The sequence below is a fragment of the Macrobrachium nipponense genome, chromosome 36 (genome assembly GCF_015104395.2).
Source record: "Macrobrachium nipponense isolate FS-2020 chromosome 36, ASM1510439v2, whole genome shotgun sequence".
NCBI classification, from domain to species: Eukaryota; Metazoa; Arthropoda; class Malacostraca; order Decapoda; family Palaemonidae; genus Macrobrachium; species Macrobrachium nipponense.
Genome location: NC_087220.1, coordinates 57052950 through 57071198, shown reverse-complemented (window position 1 = coordinate 57071198; position 18249 = coordinate 57052950). Strand labels below are relative to the sequence as shown.

The 18249-nt window shown below is 37.1% G+C and overlaps 3 protein-coding genes across 3 annotated transcripts; 2 read left to right on the top strand and 1 right to left on the bottom strand.

The window, feature by feature from the left end:
- Window positions 1-203: 203 nt before the first annotated feature.
- On the top strand, window positions 204-1716 carry LOC135203338 (cuticle protein AMP4-like). The gene is made up of 3 exons (XM_064233078.1): window positions 204-279; window positions 937-1151; window positions 1424-1716. The coding sequence occupies exons 1-3, from the start codon at window positions 271-273 to the stop codon at window positions 1611-1613; spliced, it is 414 nt and encodes a 137-aa protein (XP_064089148.1). The 5' UTR covers window positions 204-270; the 3' UTR covers window positions 1614-1716.
- A 5009-nt stretch (window positions 1717-6725) lies between these two features.
- On the top strand, window positions 6726-8081 carry LOC135203704 (cuticle protein AMP4-like). Its single transcript, XM_064233606.1, has 3 exons — window positions 6726-6791; window positions 7306-7520; window positions 7789-8081. Exons 1-3 carry the CDS (start codon window positions 6783-6785, stop codon window positions 7976-7978), a joined length of 414 nt encoding a protein of 137 aa, XP_064089676.1. The 5' UTR covers window positions 6726-6782; the 3' UTR covers window positions 7979-8081.
- A 5229-nt stretch (window positions 8082-13310) lies between these two features.
- On the bottom strand, window positions 13311-14676 carry LOC135203337 (cuticle protein AMP4-like). Its single transcript, XM_064233077.1, has 3 exons — window positions 14601-14676; window positions 13876-14090; window positions 13311-13603 (listed from the first exon to the last, which is right to left on the bottom strand). The coding sequence occupies exons 1-3, from the start codon at window positions 14607-14609 to the stop codon at window positions 13414-13416; spliced, it is 414 nt and encodes a 137-aa protein (XP_064089147.1). The 5' UTR covers window positions 14610-14676; the 3' UTR covers window positions 13311-13413.
- Between the last annotated feature and the right edge of the window lie 3573 nt (window positions 14677-18249).

Genomic DNA, 18249 nt, shown 5'->3' with positions numbered 1-18249 from the left:
CATAAAAGGGCAGACAAACAGAGGACTGAACCAAACAGGATAGGAGCCAGTGAAAGGGTATGAAAAACTCCCACAAGAGATAAACAAGTTTAAAAAAAATCATCTCAGGCGACCTTGGTCCGGATGCTGGTCTCGATGTTGACCTCAGGAAGGGCGCGACGCCGTTTGGTGGCTATATATACAGTGGTCAGGATGCCCATAGACACAAACACAATCCGAACACACATCTCGAACAGTCTAGTCCTGCCCTGTCTCGACACAGCTCTCAAGATGAAGATGGTGAGTTGGTTTAGACCCTTTGGATGCTGTGGGTTAGATCTCTGGGATGTAGATTCATCTCCTGTTTGAAGAATGAAGGGAAATCTTTGTCCAGGAGTTTTGGTTTCTTTCGATGCTAGGGGCACAAAGTGACAATAATAGAAAGAAAAATCTTCATGAAGACTAAAAGTCGCGCTCTCTCATCTTAGTATCTCAACGTCTTGCAAAAGCAACAAGCAAACGAAAGCACAGACTTGTTGCAAAAGCAACAAGCAAACGAAAGCACAGACTTTCGAGTGGTTCCATTGATCTATTGTGTTTTTTCGAGTTGTCTTACTAGTATTCATTATATATTCATTGTATCTTTATTCTTCTGCTTCACTATTTGCATAAATACTGCAGCATCTTTTTCTTGTATTGTTGATGACGTGAACACCTGTGAGACATTTATCAAATCTCCTGTAGTTACGTATTATTAGAGGGACCTTTTCTTAGTAATATTCATGCCCAAACTACTTGACTGACATTATTTTAATATCCTGTAACTGCATATAATTATAAAATGGTACCATGAACATCAACAGATCTGAATTCAAGTCAGTTTGACAGAATTCTTATCCAAAATATATGAAAACCTCCAACCAGGATTCATCTCTATCTCGTTCTCCCCTGTCGCAGATCATCGTCGCAATGTTGGTGGCCGTCGCCTTGGCCGACAAACCTCTGGAAGACGCCCCAGTGCCAGTGCCCGTGGCTATTCTGAGAAGTGCCCAGGTCAACCCCGACGAGAACGGCGCCCACAGCTCCGACTTCGAGTCCGAGAACGGCATCAAGTTCGAGTTCTCCGGATCTGAAGGCGCAGAAGGAGGTGCCAACATGATCGGCTCTTGGAGGTGAGGGGGGGAAGGGGCACTGGCACTGTGCCAAGGATAATGTTTATTGTTATTGTTAATGTTATTATTTGGCATCATTTCGTTATTGTCTGGTTGATGTTAATTCTTTTTAAGTTTCTTTATTCATTAATACGATTTAATACTTAGATGAACAAAAGGCCATTTCTCTTTTGAAGCTTAAAAAACCTCTCCGTTTCCGTTTACTGTCGTATAACTCTTTTCCCTCCCGTTTTCTTTACTGCAACCCTCTGACTTCACGTTTTCTTTTCCAGCTACCCCCTGGAAGACGGCTCCGTGGCTTCAGTCTCCTTCGTCGCCAACGAAAACGGATTCCAGCCCCAGTCCTCGTTGTTGCCAGTGGCTCCTGAATTCCCCCACCCCATCCCCCAGTTCGTCCTCGACCAGATCGAGTTCGCCAGACTCGAGGACGAGCGCAGGGCTCAAGAGGAGACCGAAGAGTGAAAGACTGAACTCGACCTGACTTTGATCTTGTTCTTCTTCAAGTGCAAATTTATTTATTGAAACGATTTATATTTATCAGGGAATAAACGACCTATTGATGTGATGTTGTTGCTTCTTTGCTTTGTCCTGGTGGTTATGAATCGGTTGGTTGATCTGATTCTGTATGTTGGCGTTGCATAGAACGGTGGTCACTGACACAGAAAGCTAGAAGAGGGGATTCTTCTCAGAAGTATTTTTTCTATTCATAACCCAAAACCTACGTGATTACTATGTTCTGAGGGTTCCCCCCTACTATCTCTCTCTCTCTCTCTCTCTCTCTCTCTCTCTCTCTCTATATATATATATATATATATATATATATATATATATATATATATATATATACATACATATATATACATATATATATATATATATATACATATATATATATGTATATATATATGTATATAAATAATTATCACATCACCGTGATTCACATAAATCATTCGAGCTACAAATGATAACGTCACTGTCCGTCCTGATTTCGTTCCCGTCCACTGGACGGTGGTTCGATCCCATGAGGGGACGAAATTATTATCAACTAAAAATACCCCTCCGGTACATATATATGAAAATATATCAATTCCGAGGTAGAGTGAATTAGATATTAAAGGACATTTGTAGCTCGAATGATTTATATGAATTACGGTGATGTGATAATTATTCATAACATGGCTACGTGGGTCAAATGTTCGAATTGGCTAACAATGGTAGAGGGGGTTTCATATCAATTCTAATTACGAAAACACCGAGTTCGATGGTGATTTGTAAGGTCAGAATCGTTATAAACTTATAGCCTCTCTGTTGGCCGAATTGATAACGTCACTGTACATCCTGATTTCGCTCCCGTCCACTGGACGGTGGTTCGATCCCATGAGGGGACGAAATTATTATCAACTAAAAATTCCCCTTCGGTACATATATGAAAATATTTCAATTCCGAGGTAGACAAAATGAGATATTAAAGGACATTTGTAGCTCGAATGATATATATGTATATATATACATACACACACACACGCACACACACACACACATATATATTATATATATATATATTACTTATATATAGTATATATATATATATAATATATATATATATATTAGATTGCATTGGAAATGAAATCTATCTTAAAATTCTCTCTCTCTCTCTCTCTCTCTCTCTCTCTCTCTATATATATAACTATATATATATATATATATATATAATATATATATATATATATATATATATATATATATATATATATATATATATATATATATATATATATCTATATAGATATATATATTTATATAATATACCACCTAAATTGACTGAATGATTTAATTAAGAGGAGCTGGCGTTACAAAGATATGACCCTTGACACAGAGGATACCTCAATATATCTTTCGCACACTGCGCCACTCACCTCTCAGGTGTACACTCACACACATCCTTCTTTTCTACCACATTTTGGAAGTTCTCCATCTTAATCATCGTTTCCAGGTCTTCCTCTCCTCTTATTCTTAACTCTTCGGAATTATATGTATTCATTTTTCAATTACCCTATTTATCCTCCACCTTTCTCTCTGTATGACCAAACCATCTCTTGACTCTTTGAACTGTTCTTTCCATTATTTAAGCTTATAGGAGTTTTTACTTACATCCAAATTTATCATTTCTTTTGAATTCCTCTTGTGATATACCCAATATGCATACTGTAATAAATATATATGTACTATATATACATATATATACATATGCATACATACATACATACATGTGTACACACACACACACACACATATATATATATATATATATATATATATATATATATATATATATATATATATCTATATATATGTAAGTAAATTCTTCTTAAAACAGGTAACGTCTCAAGTATAAAGGCCAATTATAACACTATATTTAGTGGAATAACTTCCACCATTATCAAGGGTTAGTCCACCGAAACATAGTCCTTATGGCTTTAAACCAGTGTGTTTTAATGGGCCTTTTATACTTGATATATATATATATATAATATATATATATATATATATATTTATATATATATATATATATATATATATATATGTATATATATATATATAAATTTTTTATTCTATAGTGCTTAGTAAGACCAGTGGAAAACGTCCAGGTGATCAGAACTATAAAGCAAATACTAATGTTGTCTGTTAAACTAAGGACGTATGAGAGTACAAATGTGCTGGAGGGGGAAATGCATGATTGTGTTATATGATCCAGGAGTGCGGGGAGTAAGTACTAGATTAAAATTTACTGAAAGAGTCCGAAGCCCTGCTAGGCTGCTGTTGTGCTGGGTGATTTGAATGCAAGAGTAGGTGATCAAGAGGTGATGTAGCGCATAGATTTTTAGGTACACTTACAGTGAGTGAAGATGTAGGGATTGTTGATGCCACAATCTTGAAGAGATTAATTTTTTGAAAATAAACTATTGAAAAGACAATAATAATATACATCTTGAGGGAAAGAAAAATTGTTAGGGAAGGTGTTTCTTGTGGTATTTGTTGATACCAGAATGAGAATTATGGACGTCATAGTGAGGGGGAAGTACTTGGAGATATAATATCTGACCTTGACTTTATGAAAGGAAACATTTAAGTGAGAAAATTGAAACTAAAAAGAAAAACGCTGAATGAACGTAGAAAATCACTTAATAAACGTGATGGAGATGCATTATGGAGTCCCTTGAAGCATCAGATTTATGAAAATTTAGGGTTTTTATGATGAGATTGAAATGTATTAGTTTCAGCAGACAGTAGGGAGTCTCTCATTTCAAAAGCCGATCTAAAACCAGCATCTATGATGATTTCATAGCTGTTTAACCTTTTTAGAAAGAGATCAGGGAGTGATTGATGCTTGCAGATTAGTGTCTGTTGGTAATAGTGGGGCAAAGTTGCAAAGCCTGGTTGAAAAAAAAAGTTAAAAGGGCTTGGAGGAGAAGATGTAGTAGGTATTTGAAGGAATCATAGCTTGGTGTACGTTGGTATCAGTAGGGAAAAGCTGCAAAGATTGGTGAAAAATATTTAAAAGAATTTGAAAGAGAAGTAGAATATATTATATATTTGAACGGATAGTTAAGCCATTTTCTCATTTATGGATTGAAGTGTAGATGCGGAATGTGAATGACAGTAAAAAAATAAAAAAAATAAAAACAAGGCAACTGTTAAAACGTTTTTTTTTTTTTGTGGTGTTTCTTGTGGTTTGATCACTTGGACAAAATAAGGTTAAGTGACAAGAATGCTAGAAAGAGAGAGTAAGATCAAGATAAAGATGGGAACTATCTTCCCACCTCTATCTTGAGAGAGAGAGAGAGAGAGAGAGAGAGAGAGAGAGAGAGAGAGAGAGAGTTTTGCACACTCCAATCCATCGTCCTCCTTTCCAAGTAATCAGCATTCCTAACTGACTGCGAAGCCCCACCTAATGGACTTAATTTCTCCACTGCGTGTTTGTAACTCTCGCAAAAAAGTAAAAAAAAAAAAAAAAAAAAAATTAGACCAATATTCTTTCAAGCCTTTGAACCCTAAACCGTTTTCAACTGCTGTCACTGTTAGAAAAAAAAAACTCAGCCATTATACATTTAACCTTCGGAGAGTCATTTATATGTCCGTTTGCTGACGCGCTGACAACGAGCTGACACTATCAGGAACGCTATTGTTATTATTGTTATTGCTTCACTGGATCCGTTTGGCTGACGATGCGTTTTTAGTTCTTTTCCTAAGGGTGTTGGAGACGCTAATTCGAGGCGTTTGTTTACATTCTGTTAAGGGGGCGTTTTGTTGTGTTGGTTTTTGGGACGTGATATAAAGCCTTTTAATTTTTTTCCAAGGAATCTGTGATAAAGTCTTTGATTTAAAATCCTTTTTTTTGTATTTTTAGGACCTTTTGTCGTGTTTGTCTGGGGACGTGAAATTAAGTCTTAATTTTCAAATATTTTAAAAATCTTTTTAGGGCGTTTTGTCGTGTTGGTTTTTGGGGGCGTGAGATAAATCCTAGATTTTTAGAATATTTTTTTAATCTTTTTTGGACGATTTGTCGTGTTGGTTTCTCGAGGCGTGAGATAGAGCCTTCCTTCTTTTTTAGATTTTTCTTTCTTTTGGTCTTTCCGGATATTTTCAGTAAGAAAACGAGTAGAATGCAAATGCATAAGTCAAAAAGCTATTATACTCTGGGGAGAGGAGGCTTGCTGGATAAAGGAGAGAGAGAGAAGAGAGAGAGAGAGAGAGAGAGAGAGAGAGAGGAAACGAAGCGTTATGAAGTCCATTATTCACTGTAAAGTTATCAGTCATTCCAAGTGCCAAACGCCCCTACTAGATGCTCAAAGCCCCATCCCACCCTTCCCCTGACAATTCCAGGGGCTCCCCTGACTGCCCTGAGCCACCCTGGGTCTGAACCCCGTCACAAATAAGCAGAGCCACAATGAAACAAAGCAGTTAACTCCTCCAAACGACCGTTAAACTCCATATAAACGCAGCCAGGACCTGGTAATTCAGCCGTCAAACGAGACACCTTCCATGTGATTTCCCGAAGCGCACGAAAGCTTCGAGCTGAAGTTTGCTGTTTTAAGAGCTTCTAATCGGCAGTGAAATCAGCTTTAATGGGAGATAAGGCGTGGTCAAAGGACTCCCATTGAGAGATTGAGGCATTAGGAAGGATGTAATTAGACTAGATGGCGCGTGCGAGGGACTGGGAGCCGAGAGTTGGTGACTAATGACCAGGGAAGGTGTGCCCCGAGAATTGGGTTGAATGACGAAAGTTCTCAGCAGAAGAAGTAGGAGTCTTTCCAGAGAGAGAGAGAGAGAGAGAGAGAGAGAGAGAGAGAGAGAGAGAGAGAGAGAGAGAGAGAGGACAGGAGCCGGTGAAAGGCTTCTAGCGTGAGATTGTTTATCTTCAGGGATGGTTGAAAGACAATAAAAAAAAAAAAAACAACTAATCGCAGTCGACCTTGAGACAGGATGCTGGTATACTGACGTTGACCTCAGGAAGGGCGCGACGCCGTTTGGTGGCTATATATACAGTGGTCAGGATGCCCATAGACACAAAAACAGTCCGAACACATCTCGAACAGTCTAGTCCTGCCCTGTCTCGACACAGCTCTCAAGATGAAGATGGTGAGTTGGTTTAGACCCTTTGGATGCTGTGGGTTAGATCTCTGGGATGTAGATTCATCTCCTGTTTGAAGAATGAAGGGAAATCTTTGTCCAGGAGTTTTGGTTTCTTTCGATGCTATGTGATGGATCTCGAGTGGTTCCATTGATCTGATGTGTTTTTTTAGAGTTGTCTTACTTGTATTCATTATAGATTCATTGTACCTTTATTCTTCTGCTTCACTATTTGCATAAATACTGCAGCATTTTTTTCTTGTATTGTTTATGACGAACACCTGTGAGACATTTATCAAATCTCCTGTAGTTACGTATTATTAGAGGAACCTTTTCTTAGTAATATTCATGCCCAACCTACTTGACTGACATTATTTTAATATCCTGTAACTGCATATAATTATAAAATGGTACCATGAACATCAACAGATCTGAATTCAAGTCAGTTTGACATAATTCTTATCCAAAATATATGAAAACCTCCAACCAGGATTCATCTCTATCTCGTTCTCCCCTGTCGCAGATCATCGTCGCAATGTTGGTGGCCGTCGCCTTGGCCGACAAACCTCTGGAAGACGCCCCAGTGCCAGTGCCCGTGGCCATCCTGAGAAGTGCCCAGGTTAACCCCGACGAGAACGGCGCCCACAGCTCCGACTTCGAGTCCGAGAACGGCATCAAGTTCGAGTTTTCCGGATCTGAAGGCGCAGAAGGAGGTGCCAACATGATCGGCTCTTGGAGGTGAGGGGGGGAAGGGGCACTGGCACTGTGCCAAGGATAATATCTCTTATTATTGTTAATGTTATTATTTGGCATAATTTCGTTACTGTATGGTTGATGCTAATTCTTATTAAGTTTATTCATTCAAACGGATTAAATTTTAGATGAACTAAAAACCATTTCTTTGTTGAAGCTAAAAAAAACCTTCCGTTCCCGTTTTCTGTATTATAACTTTTTGCCTTCCCGTTTTCTTTACTGCAACCCTCTGAATTCACGTTTTCTTTTCCAGCTACCCCCTGGAAGACGGCTCCGTGGCTTCAGTCTCCTTCGTCGCCAACGAAAACGGATTCCAGCCCCAGTCCTCGTTGTTGCCTGTGGCTCCTGAATTCCCCCACCCCATCCCCCAGTTCGTCCTCGACCAGATCGAGTTCGCCAGACTCGAGGACGAGCGCAGGGCTCAAGAGGAGACCGAAGAGTGAAAGACTGAACTCGACCTGACTTTGATCTTATTCTTCTTCAAGTGCAAATTTATTTATTGAAACGATTTATATTTATCAGGAAATAAACGACCTATTGATGTGATGTTGTTGCTTCTTTGCTTTGTCCTGGTGGTTATGAGTCGGTTGGTTGATCTGATTCTGTATGTTGGCGTCGCATAGAACGGTGGTCACTGACACAGAAAGCTAGACAAGGGAATTCTTCATAGAAGTAGTTTTTCTATTCATGACCCAAAGCCCACGTGATTACTATGTTCTGAGGGCTCTCTCTCTCTTCTCTCTCTCTCTCTCTCTCTCTGTTTCTGTGTGTCTCACTGGCTTGTTCCCCAGATACCCGCCCAACCTCGGGTACGGGGGTACTGGTTTGATGGTGTGGTACACCAACTGTGTTGACATACGGTGGGCATGTGCGATAGGAGTTTCTCGCTTTGTACTTCTAGCGCATTTAAGTGGAATAAGCCAGTATTGCGATTAATTTCTTTCATATGATACATCCCCAATAGGCAGGTTTATCCACCATCCCACCCGTGGGTGGGAGAGTGTGTACGCATCCACGAACGCACAATAATACTTGCATTGCCCTGGGGCCGCAGGGTGTGGTCTGACCACATTTAATACCCACGACAGAATTTAACAAGTGCCACTTCGATTGCCCTGATAAGGGACTTTTCTATGCCTGTATGCAACAATAGAGCAACAACACAGCTGTTATACCGAATTATTGGCTTAATTAATTGTGTTCCAAGAGTCTCCTCTCCACGTGCATAAATGCTGCTTCTGGCCTCTCTCTCTCTCTCTCTCTCTCTCTCTCCTACTGTGGTTCAACAGCAGCAGTGGCAATGATGAAAGTGATAAAACAACGTACCTGTCCGTATCCCGCCTCCCCCCTCCCTACCCCTTGCGCTCTCTTCCCTTGCAAAAACAATCCGATGACATATTCCGACTTTTAAAAAGTTTCTAGAACTTCTCAAGACTCTTTAACATAACCAGAGCAGATGTGCAAGTCATCTCGGTTCCGGCATAGCTCTCTCTCTCTCTCTCTCTCTCTCTCTCTCTCTCTCTCTCTCTCTCTCTCTCTCTCTTTAAGGATGAAGGAGAGCTTCACGAATAATGTGATATATTCAACTCGCGTCACTCAGTGACGTCACTGGGAGGTGCCCATAAAAGAAAACCAAGAAAATAAAGATATGGAGGGTCAGTATGGGAATGCAAGATTGTGTTGTTAACTTATCTAGTAAACAAATAAGTGAAAATGTTGTGAGTGCGCTTGGATATGGTTCATCTTTCTTTGCAACAAGCAGACCTTCTGCTTTAATGATTGGGTCATCCCGCAAGTAAATTTGAAAAATCTTGTGATCTTCCTCAAATCATGTCGACATGATTAAAGGTATGTTTACGGAGCTGCCAATGTTAAGCATGAAAGTAACTTCCCTGCTCGCTACAAGAAAAGTTTGACGATCTTAAAAAGGACAATACTATCCACACACACAAAAGCTGATAAGTCAAATAGTATAGTAATTTTAGATAAAGCTAACTACTATCACCGTATGCAAGCCCTAATGGATATGATGTGACTTATAAAAAACTCACAAAAAATCCTCTTGATCAAGTCATAAAAAACTTCAATAGCATAGAGAAAAGTATCCTTAAAGATAAAACAGAACTACTAGGCAAATTGTCAGTCAAATCTCCTTCGCTACCTTACTTATATGGATTAGTCAAAACGCACAAAGAAAATAACCCTATGCGGCCTATTATCAGTACTGTTGGTTCAATTTCATATAAACTCTCGAAATATATCATTAAGATCTTGTCCCCGTTACTTGGAACCATCTCCGATTCTCATATATATAATTCTCTAGATTTAGTTGATAAATTATACAAAATTGCTCTTTGCCCTACTGATAGATTCGTTAGTTTTGACGTATGTTCTCTTTTTACTAAAGTCCCTATAGACTCTATTTTAGAATATCTTAGCAATGACTAACTCAGCATGAATTACCTCTACCTATAAGTCACATTATTTCACTCACGAGTTTGTGCATTTGTGATTGTAAGTTTATATTCAATGGTGAATTTTATCAACAAATTTTTGGCATGGCAATGGGAAATCCTTTATCACCATTGCTCTCAAACCTGATATGGAATTCTTTGAAAATGCTACTTACCTAATATCATGCATATTACTGTAAAGTGGTATCGTTACGTTGATGATTGTTTAGCTGTTCTTCCTGTCGGTATTGATGTAAATGATTTACTCTCTAAATTAAATAACCAGGTACCATCGATTAAGTTTTACTCTAGAATTAGAAAAAGACAATTGCCTCCCTTTCTTAGACGTTATTTTGATACATAGAGAACCCATTTCAATGTAAATTCAGTATTTATAGGAAACCGACTAACAACTAACTTATGTTTCATTTCTTCTCAGGCCACCATCTTAATATAAAAATATCAATTTTCTCCTTTATGTTTTTACGAGCATTGCGAATTGTCAGTCCACAATATTTGGATCAAGAAATTGAATACATAAGAAAAATAGGGAAAGATTTATGCCATCCTTTCACATATATTAGACATTTGTTATAATAAGGCCCACAAAAAGTTTTATACTGAAAATAACACACAGAAAGAAAATTCTAAGAACATTCTCAGTTTTGCCTTGTTTTAACGGATTTGAAACCATTAAAAACCATTGTTAAAAGCTTTTAATGTCACCCTTGTTTCTTCCTATATAACACTAAAAAGAATGTTAATAAAAAATGGATGGCCCCAGAGAAAGCAACAACATAATATATAAAATTCCATGTATGGATTGTCCCTCATTCTATCTTGGACAGTCCAGCAAAGGCTTAGAAGTAAGGCTAAGCCAGCATAAATACTCTGTAAAAACTGGGCAAAAAATAATGCATTATTTATTCATTTAAGTGAAAACAACCACCGAATTGATTGGATTGATAGTTCAGTAATTGCACGGTCAAGAGATGTCTTATCACGAATCTTTTAGAATCTGCTTTAATACAACTTACTTTTCATTGTAATTTCAATGTTAGTCGTGGCCTTTTTCATTTAGACCCTTGTATCTGTAACATGTTTAAGAATGACCTCAAAGAAATAATTACTGACTTAAATAAAAATCAGTTGCCTTAGAGTTATTAAATTTTATTGTAATGTATGTCTGTCATGTTTTGTGAATATGGTTTTGTTTACCAAGTTCCGAATAGCTGTCACTATAATCCTTTAATTGTCTGGAGATTGTATCTTGAGATGATTGTCTTAAACCCGTAATTGCACCCTTTATTTATGCTTGTTTGGGAAGGTTTCTTATCTTCCAGGTGTGTCGGTTTCTAGGTACTAATCCCTTTATAATCCCTATCTGTCAGTTATACGAACCTTCTTGTATTGTCTTTTCTCGTATTTTTGTCAGTATCTGCTTCAGTAAAGGACTTTTAAGTCGAAAGATCTTGCAGACTCCGTCGTTTATTTTTTTCCTTCGTGGGCATTTATCTTTATTTATACATATATTATATATATATATATATATATATATATATATATATATATAATATATATATATATATGTATGTGTATATATATATATATATATATATATATATATATATTAAACGATATACATACACATACATATATATATATGTAAGTATGTATGTATGTATGTATGTATGTATGTATGTATGTATACGTTTGTATATATATTTTAATAACAGTCTTAGTTATCATCAGCAACACACATCATTCAACATAAAAAAGGATAAGAAAATTCTGTTTAAATTTCGTGTTGTACAATGAAAGTACCCATGGAAACAAGAAAGCAATTAAAACTTTTTAAAGCTTTACCTTGAAAGTGGCTATCTTGTTAGTTTAGCAACATTTTCCCGTCCTCTTGAATTATTCTCTAGGTAAGTCTTGTTCGTCTAGGATGCTTTTTTACGCACGTACGTACGTACACATACATATATATAGAGAGAGAGACAGAGACACAAACAAATTGTGTTGTTGGTGACAGGACTAGTTATTTATCAAATCTCGGAAAAAGAGAGAGAGACAGAGACAGAGAGTAAGAAAGAGAGAGAGATTCAAACCTTACAAAAAGCATAAAAAATCAAGAACTGAAGAACCAAAAAATCGCTTCTGGCGTCCCAAAAATGATGGTCACCTCACGACCAAAAAAAAAAAAAAAAAAAAAAAAAAAAAAAAAAAAGACCCAGTCCTACCTTAGTCAACAACAGAGTCCTAGCCATGATCCTACCAGGCTCTGAGAGAGCCGTCGCGAAGGAATTCATCATCTTCGCTGCCAGCATCCTACGAAGGATTCCTGAGGCACACTGATTACTATATCTTTTGCTCTCCAGGAGCACAAGATGGACACTGGAGTTAGAGTCAGTCACCGTGACGACAAAGATTTGTAAAGGTTTGTCAATATGATCTCTGCTGGATCTTCTTCTTCTTCTTCTTCTTCTTCTTCTTCTTCTTCTTCTTCGTCATGGAGAAGATGAAAAGAAGGCTTTCAGAAAGATTAAAATTTATCCAAGGAGTAATAGCCTTCAAACATTCAAAACAATGAGGCAAGAAATCCAGAAGACAGAAATAAATCTTTCCAAGGAATTTGTTGGGTAACAGAAAAACAAAGTAAAACGAAAGCCAGAAATAACAGTCCTTCATATAGATTGAATAATAGTATGTTTTACTTACATTTCTATCTATTCATAAATTTGTACTTTTTTCCTCTTTCTGTTTTTCTCATTACGTTGTTGCGAATAAACCCATTGATATTCTTTGAAAGGTGGAATTTCAAGTCGGTGGCTCCTGTGATGGGCTTGTTCCCATATGAATGGGGTTCATTTTCTAAATAATAATAAAAATAATAATAATAATATTTAGTTCAGTTCCTCTTTCCACGTCATTATTAATCTTCTTATAATGTCACTTGAACAATTCTTCGAATTTAAATTTTCGTTTACCCGTAAGCCTTTCAAATATACTTTGAATGATGAATAATATGGATTTTAGTTTATATAATGGTTCAATAAATAGGCATTTTTAAGAAGTTCAACTGAACTGAGTTCATCTGATATATGTCAGTAATGAAGCTTTGGAACGATGCGGATATAGTACGTATGTCTTCTCAAAATAGGAAAGTTAAATTTAAAATGAATAGAAAAACTACTTCTATGAAGAATTCCCTTGTCTAGCTTTCTGTGTCAGTGACCACCGTTCTATGAGACGCCAACACACAGAATCAGATCAACCAACCGACTCATAACCACCAGGACAAACCAAAGAAGCAACGACATCGCATCAATAGGTCGTTTATTTCCTAATAAATATAAATCGTTTCAATAAATAAATTTGCACTTGAAGAAGAATAAGATCAAAGTCAGGTCGAGTTCAGTCTTTCACTCTGCGGTCTCCTCTTGAGCCCTGCGCTCGTCCTCGAGTCTGGCGAACTCGATCTGGTCGAGGACGAACTGGGGGATGGGGTGGGGGAATTCAGGAGCCACTGGCAACAACGAGGACTGGGGCTGGAATCCGTTTTCGTTGGCGACGAAGGAGACTGAAGCCACGGAGCCGTCTTCCAGGGGGTAGCTGGAAAAGAAAACGTGAAGTCAGAGGGTTGCAGTAAAGAAAACGGGAGGGAAAAGAGAAATACGACAGTAAACGGAAACGGAGAGGTTTTTTAAGCTTCAAAAGAGAAATGGCCTTTTGTTCATTTAAAAATTAAATCGTATGAATGATTAATTAAACTTAAAAAGAATTAACATCAACCAGACAATAACGAAATGATGCCAAATAATAACATTAACAACAATAATAGATATTATCCTTGGCACAGTGCCAGTGCCCCTTCCCCCCCTCACCTCCAAGAGCCGATCATGTTGGCACCTCCTTCTGCGCCTTCAGATCCGGAGAACTCGAACTTAATGCCGTTCTCGGACTCGAAGTCGGAGCTGTGGGCGCCGTTCTCGTCGGGGTTGACCTGGGCACTTCTCAGGATGGCCACGGGCACTGGCACTGGGGCGTCTTCCAGAGGTTTGTCGGCCAAGGCGACGGCCACCAACATTGCGACGATGATCTGCGACAGGGGAGAACGAGATAGAGATGAATCCTGGTTGGAGGTTTTCATATATTTTGGATAAGAATTCTGTCAAACTGACTTGAATTCAGATCTGTTGATGTTCATGGTACCATTTTATAATTATATGCAGTTACAGGATATTAGAATAATGTCAGTCAAGTTGTTTGGGCATGAATATTACTAAGAAAAGGCCCCTCTAATAATACGTAACTACAGGAGATTTGATAAATGTCTCACAGGTGTTCACGTCATCAACAATACAAGAAAAAGATGCTGCAGTATTTATGCAAATAGTGAAGCAGAAGAATAAAGGTACAATGAATCTATATAATGAATACAAGTGAGACAAAAACACAGTAGGTCAATGGAACCACTCGAGATCCCCAACATAACATCGAAAGAAACCAAAATTCCTGGACAAAGATTCCCCTTAATTCTTCAAACAGGAGAGGAATTTACATCCCAGAGATCTAACCCACAGCATCCAAAGGGTCTAAACCAACTCACCATCTTCATCTTGAGAGCTGTGTCGAGACAGGGCAGGACTAGACTGTTCGAGATGTGTGTTCGGATTGTGTTTGTGTCTATGGGCATCCTGACCACTGTATATATAGCCACCAAACGGCGTCGCGCCCTTCCTGAGGTCAACACCGAGACCAGCATCCGGACCAAGGTCGCCTGAGATGATTTTTTTAACTTGTTTATCTCTTGTGGGAGTTTTTCATACCCTTTCACTGGCTCCTATCCTGTTTGGTTCAGTCCTCTGTTTGTCTGCCCTTTTATGTTTGGATAGCTTATAGTATCTCTCTCTCTCTCTCTCCTCTCTCTCTCGATCTCTCTCTCTCTCTCTCTCTCTCTCTCTCTTGTTTGGCAGATTCGCAATACGGATACTGGCATTTCTCATCTATGAGATCAGCAACAGTCCTAACCAAAAAGATACAAAAGCATTCATAGATATATTTGAAGGATATAATCCTTCAAACTAGAACAAATCAACAGAAAACATCTTGAAAATAATTGAAGAAGTTCCAAATAAAATCCAAGTGGTCAAGAGACTCATAAAGAAAATGTAAATAAACCAACATATTCCGACAAAGAAAATGAATAAGGTGAACATTGTGAATATCCTAATTGATGCATTAGGAAAAAGAATGCCAAAAGCATGCAAACTGTGTAAGGTGTGGTATAGCATTGTTAATCCACAAAACCTAATCAGAAAATGTGCTGCATGCAACATTCCGACCCATCCACAATGTGCTGAGGTAATGCAAGATATGAGAAAAGATACCATAATATTTTGCTCAACATGTCTATCATGGTAGACAATGTTATTAAATCAAGATTGAATGTACAAATAGTTGAGGATGAAGAAGAAGAGGAAGAGGAAGAAGAAGAAGAGGAAAAACGGAAGAGAAGTAAACAACTGAAATGACAGAAAAAAATAAGGAAAACAAAGAACAAGATAAAAGTATGGATGCAGAGATATCATCGATACTACATATGAGGCAATAAAGCAGCATACTTACGAAGAAATAAATACGATATGACAACACAAAGAATATCCGAAGAGGCTCTACCCAGATCTACACAATGACGGGAAAGAGGAAAAAATAGACAAAAAAGACAAAGTCTGCAACCTTTTGAAAGGAGGGAATTGCAGATTTGGAGAAAGATGTTACTACAAACATCCTAAGGTATGTCACAACTATGAAATATATGGTAAATGTGCATACCTAGATGGCTATGAGGATGATTGCAGAGATCTGCATCCAAAAATATGCAAAAACCTAAAAGAAGGAAAAGGATGTAAGTTCGACAAAAATGTAAATATATGCACCCTGTAGCCATGAATCATAATCAAATAAATAATTAATCAGTAATAAAATCCAAATAAGAAAGAAAACAAATAAAGAGAGGAATAAAGAATATCAGGTAAAAGAAAAAAGCAAGCCATCAACGAGATATGCAGAGATGTCAGCAAAAAATTTCAAAGCCTCAGCTCCAAGATACTACTCAAGAGATAATAACTGATTTATTATGCAAGAGGATATTGCAGATACGGAGGAGAAAATTGCAGATTCAGACACAATGAACATTATGATGAAGGAGATCAAATATTATGGAAAGTTGATTTTTTAATGTCAGAATTTCTGGAAATGAAAAAAAAGAACAACATACCAGAACAGGAAAGAGACATGGGAAAATCCTTATTATTACCATATTAAATGAAGGAGAAAACACGCAAACCATCATAGTGATGAATGCGCGAGGGTTTTAGTTACGAGTAACTCAAAAAGAAAAATAGAGTATTTAGAAGAAAACTAACCCAATTGAGAAGAAAATAGATATAATGAATATAAGTGAAACATGGTATTCCAAGAGACTGGGAATGATGATCAAATAAAAGGGTTCCAAACTTATAGATTAGATGAAAGAAAAAATAGGAATCAAGGGGAACCGCAATATATGGGAAAGACAAAAACAAGGAAAAATATATGAGAAATATAGTAACTCAGAATGTGAACTAATAGCGGTAGAAATTTGAATCTGAAAAATTAATGAACATAGTAATATATAAGACCTCCTAATACTAAAGAGTTTGACTTAATAATAGAAAAATTGGATGATATATGTAGAAATCACAAGGACTGGACTATTTTCTCCTATCTTGGAGACTCAACTTTCCTTTCGTAGACTGGAAAGAACGAATAGGAGATTGTGGTTGTACTTATACAGAGATAAGCAAGAAATGAAAAAGTGGGAAGGATATGGAAAATACAACTTCTACAGTAAAAATACAAAATGGTCAGAAATAAATGAAGAATTAAGCAAAGATTGGGATAACATTTCGTAAGTGATGACATAAGGGTAAATACGGAGATATTATATAAAATGTTAGAGAAAATAGTGGATAAATGTATACCGAAGAAGAAAAGTAAACATCAGTCATGCATACCAAGAGACAGAGGGATCTTGTTCCAGAAAATCAGAAAGTGGAAAAAAGGTCTTGCAAAAGAAAAAAAATGCATGGAAAGCTATAGAACTAAAAGTAAGATAGAAAATGCAGAACAAAGATTATACAATCAAAAGAAAATGAAAAACGGACTTGGAAGAAAAACCCTAATAAATATCAAGCAAAACAAAAACCCCAAACTATTATGCTCATATTGCGAAAAAGATGAATAAAAAAAGAATAGAAATAGGCCCTCCAGAATTGAATGGGAGATTAACGAATGAAAAAAAGGAAATTTGCAACATATTGGCAGAACGATATAAGAGAGAATTCACCCTGGAATAGATAATGAAGATAATGATAGAAGTAAGGGACGAAAATAGTGAATATTTAGCTGACATAGATATTAATGAAGCTGATATTGTGCAGGCTATTAATGAAATTAAAAATGGAGCTGCAGCTGGGCCTGATGGAGTTCCTGCTATTTTATTAAAGAAAGTAGTTCATTCTATCGCAAAGCCACTTGCAATATTATTAAGACAAAGTGTAGATACAGGAACGATTTATGATGAGCACAAATTAGCATATATTACCCTTACATTCAAAAGTGGATCAAGACTAGAGGCAAGTAATTATAGGCCTGTGAGTTTAGCATCACATATTATGAAAGTGTATGAAAGGGTAATGAAGAAAAAATATTATGAAACTTTATTTAATAAAAAATAATTTGTTTAATATAGACAACATGGTTTCGTACCCGAAAAAGTACACAAACCCAACTGTTAGTCCACTGTGAAACATATACAAAAATAGGAAAAGCGGAAATGAAACGGATGTGGTTTATCTAGACTTTGCAAAAGCTTTTGACAAGGTAGACCTTAATATATTAGCGAAGAAAATTAGAAAACATAATATAGTGGATAAAGTAGGAAAGATTGGTTAAAAGAATTTTTACTACACAACAGAAAACAGATAGCTATTGCCAGTGTACCACAAGGTACGGTGTTAGCTGCATTAATGTTTGTTATTATGATTGCAGACATAGACATAATGTTAAGGACTCGGTAGTGAGTAGTTTCGCCGATGACACAAGAATAAGTAGAGAAATTACTTGTGATGAAGATAGGAACGCTCTACAAAGAGACCTTAACAAAGTATATGATTGGGCAGAGGAAAATAGGATGGTATTTAACTCTGATAAAT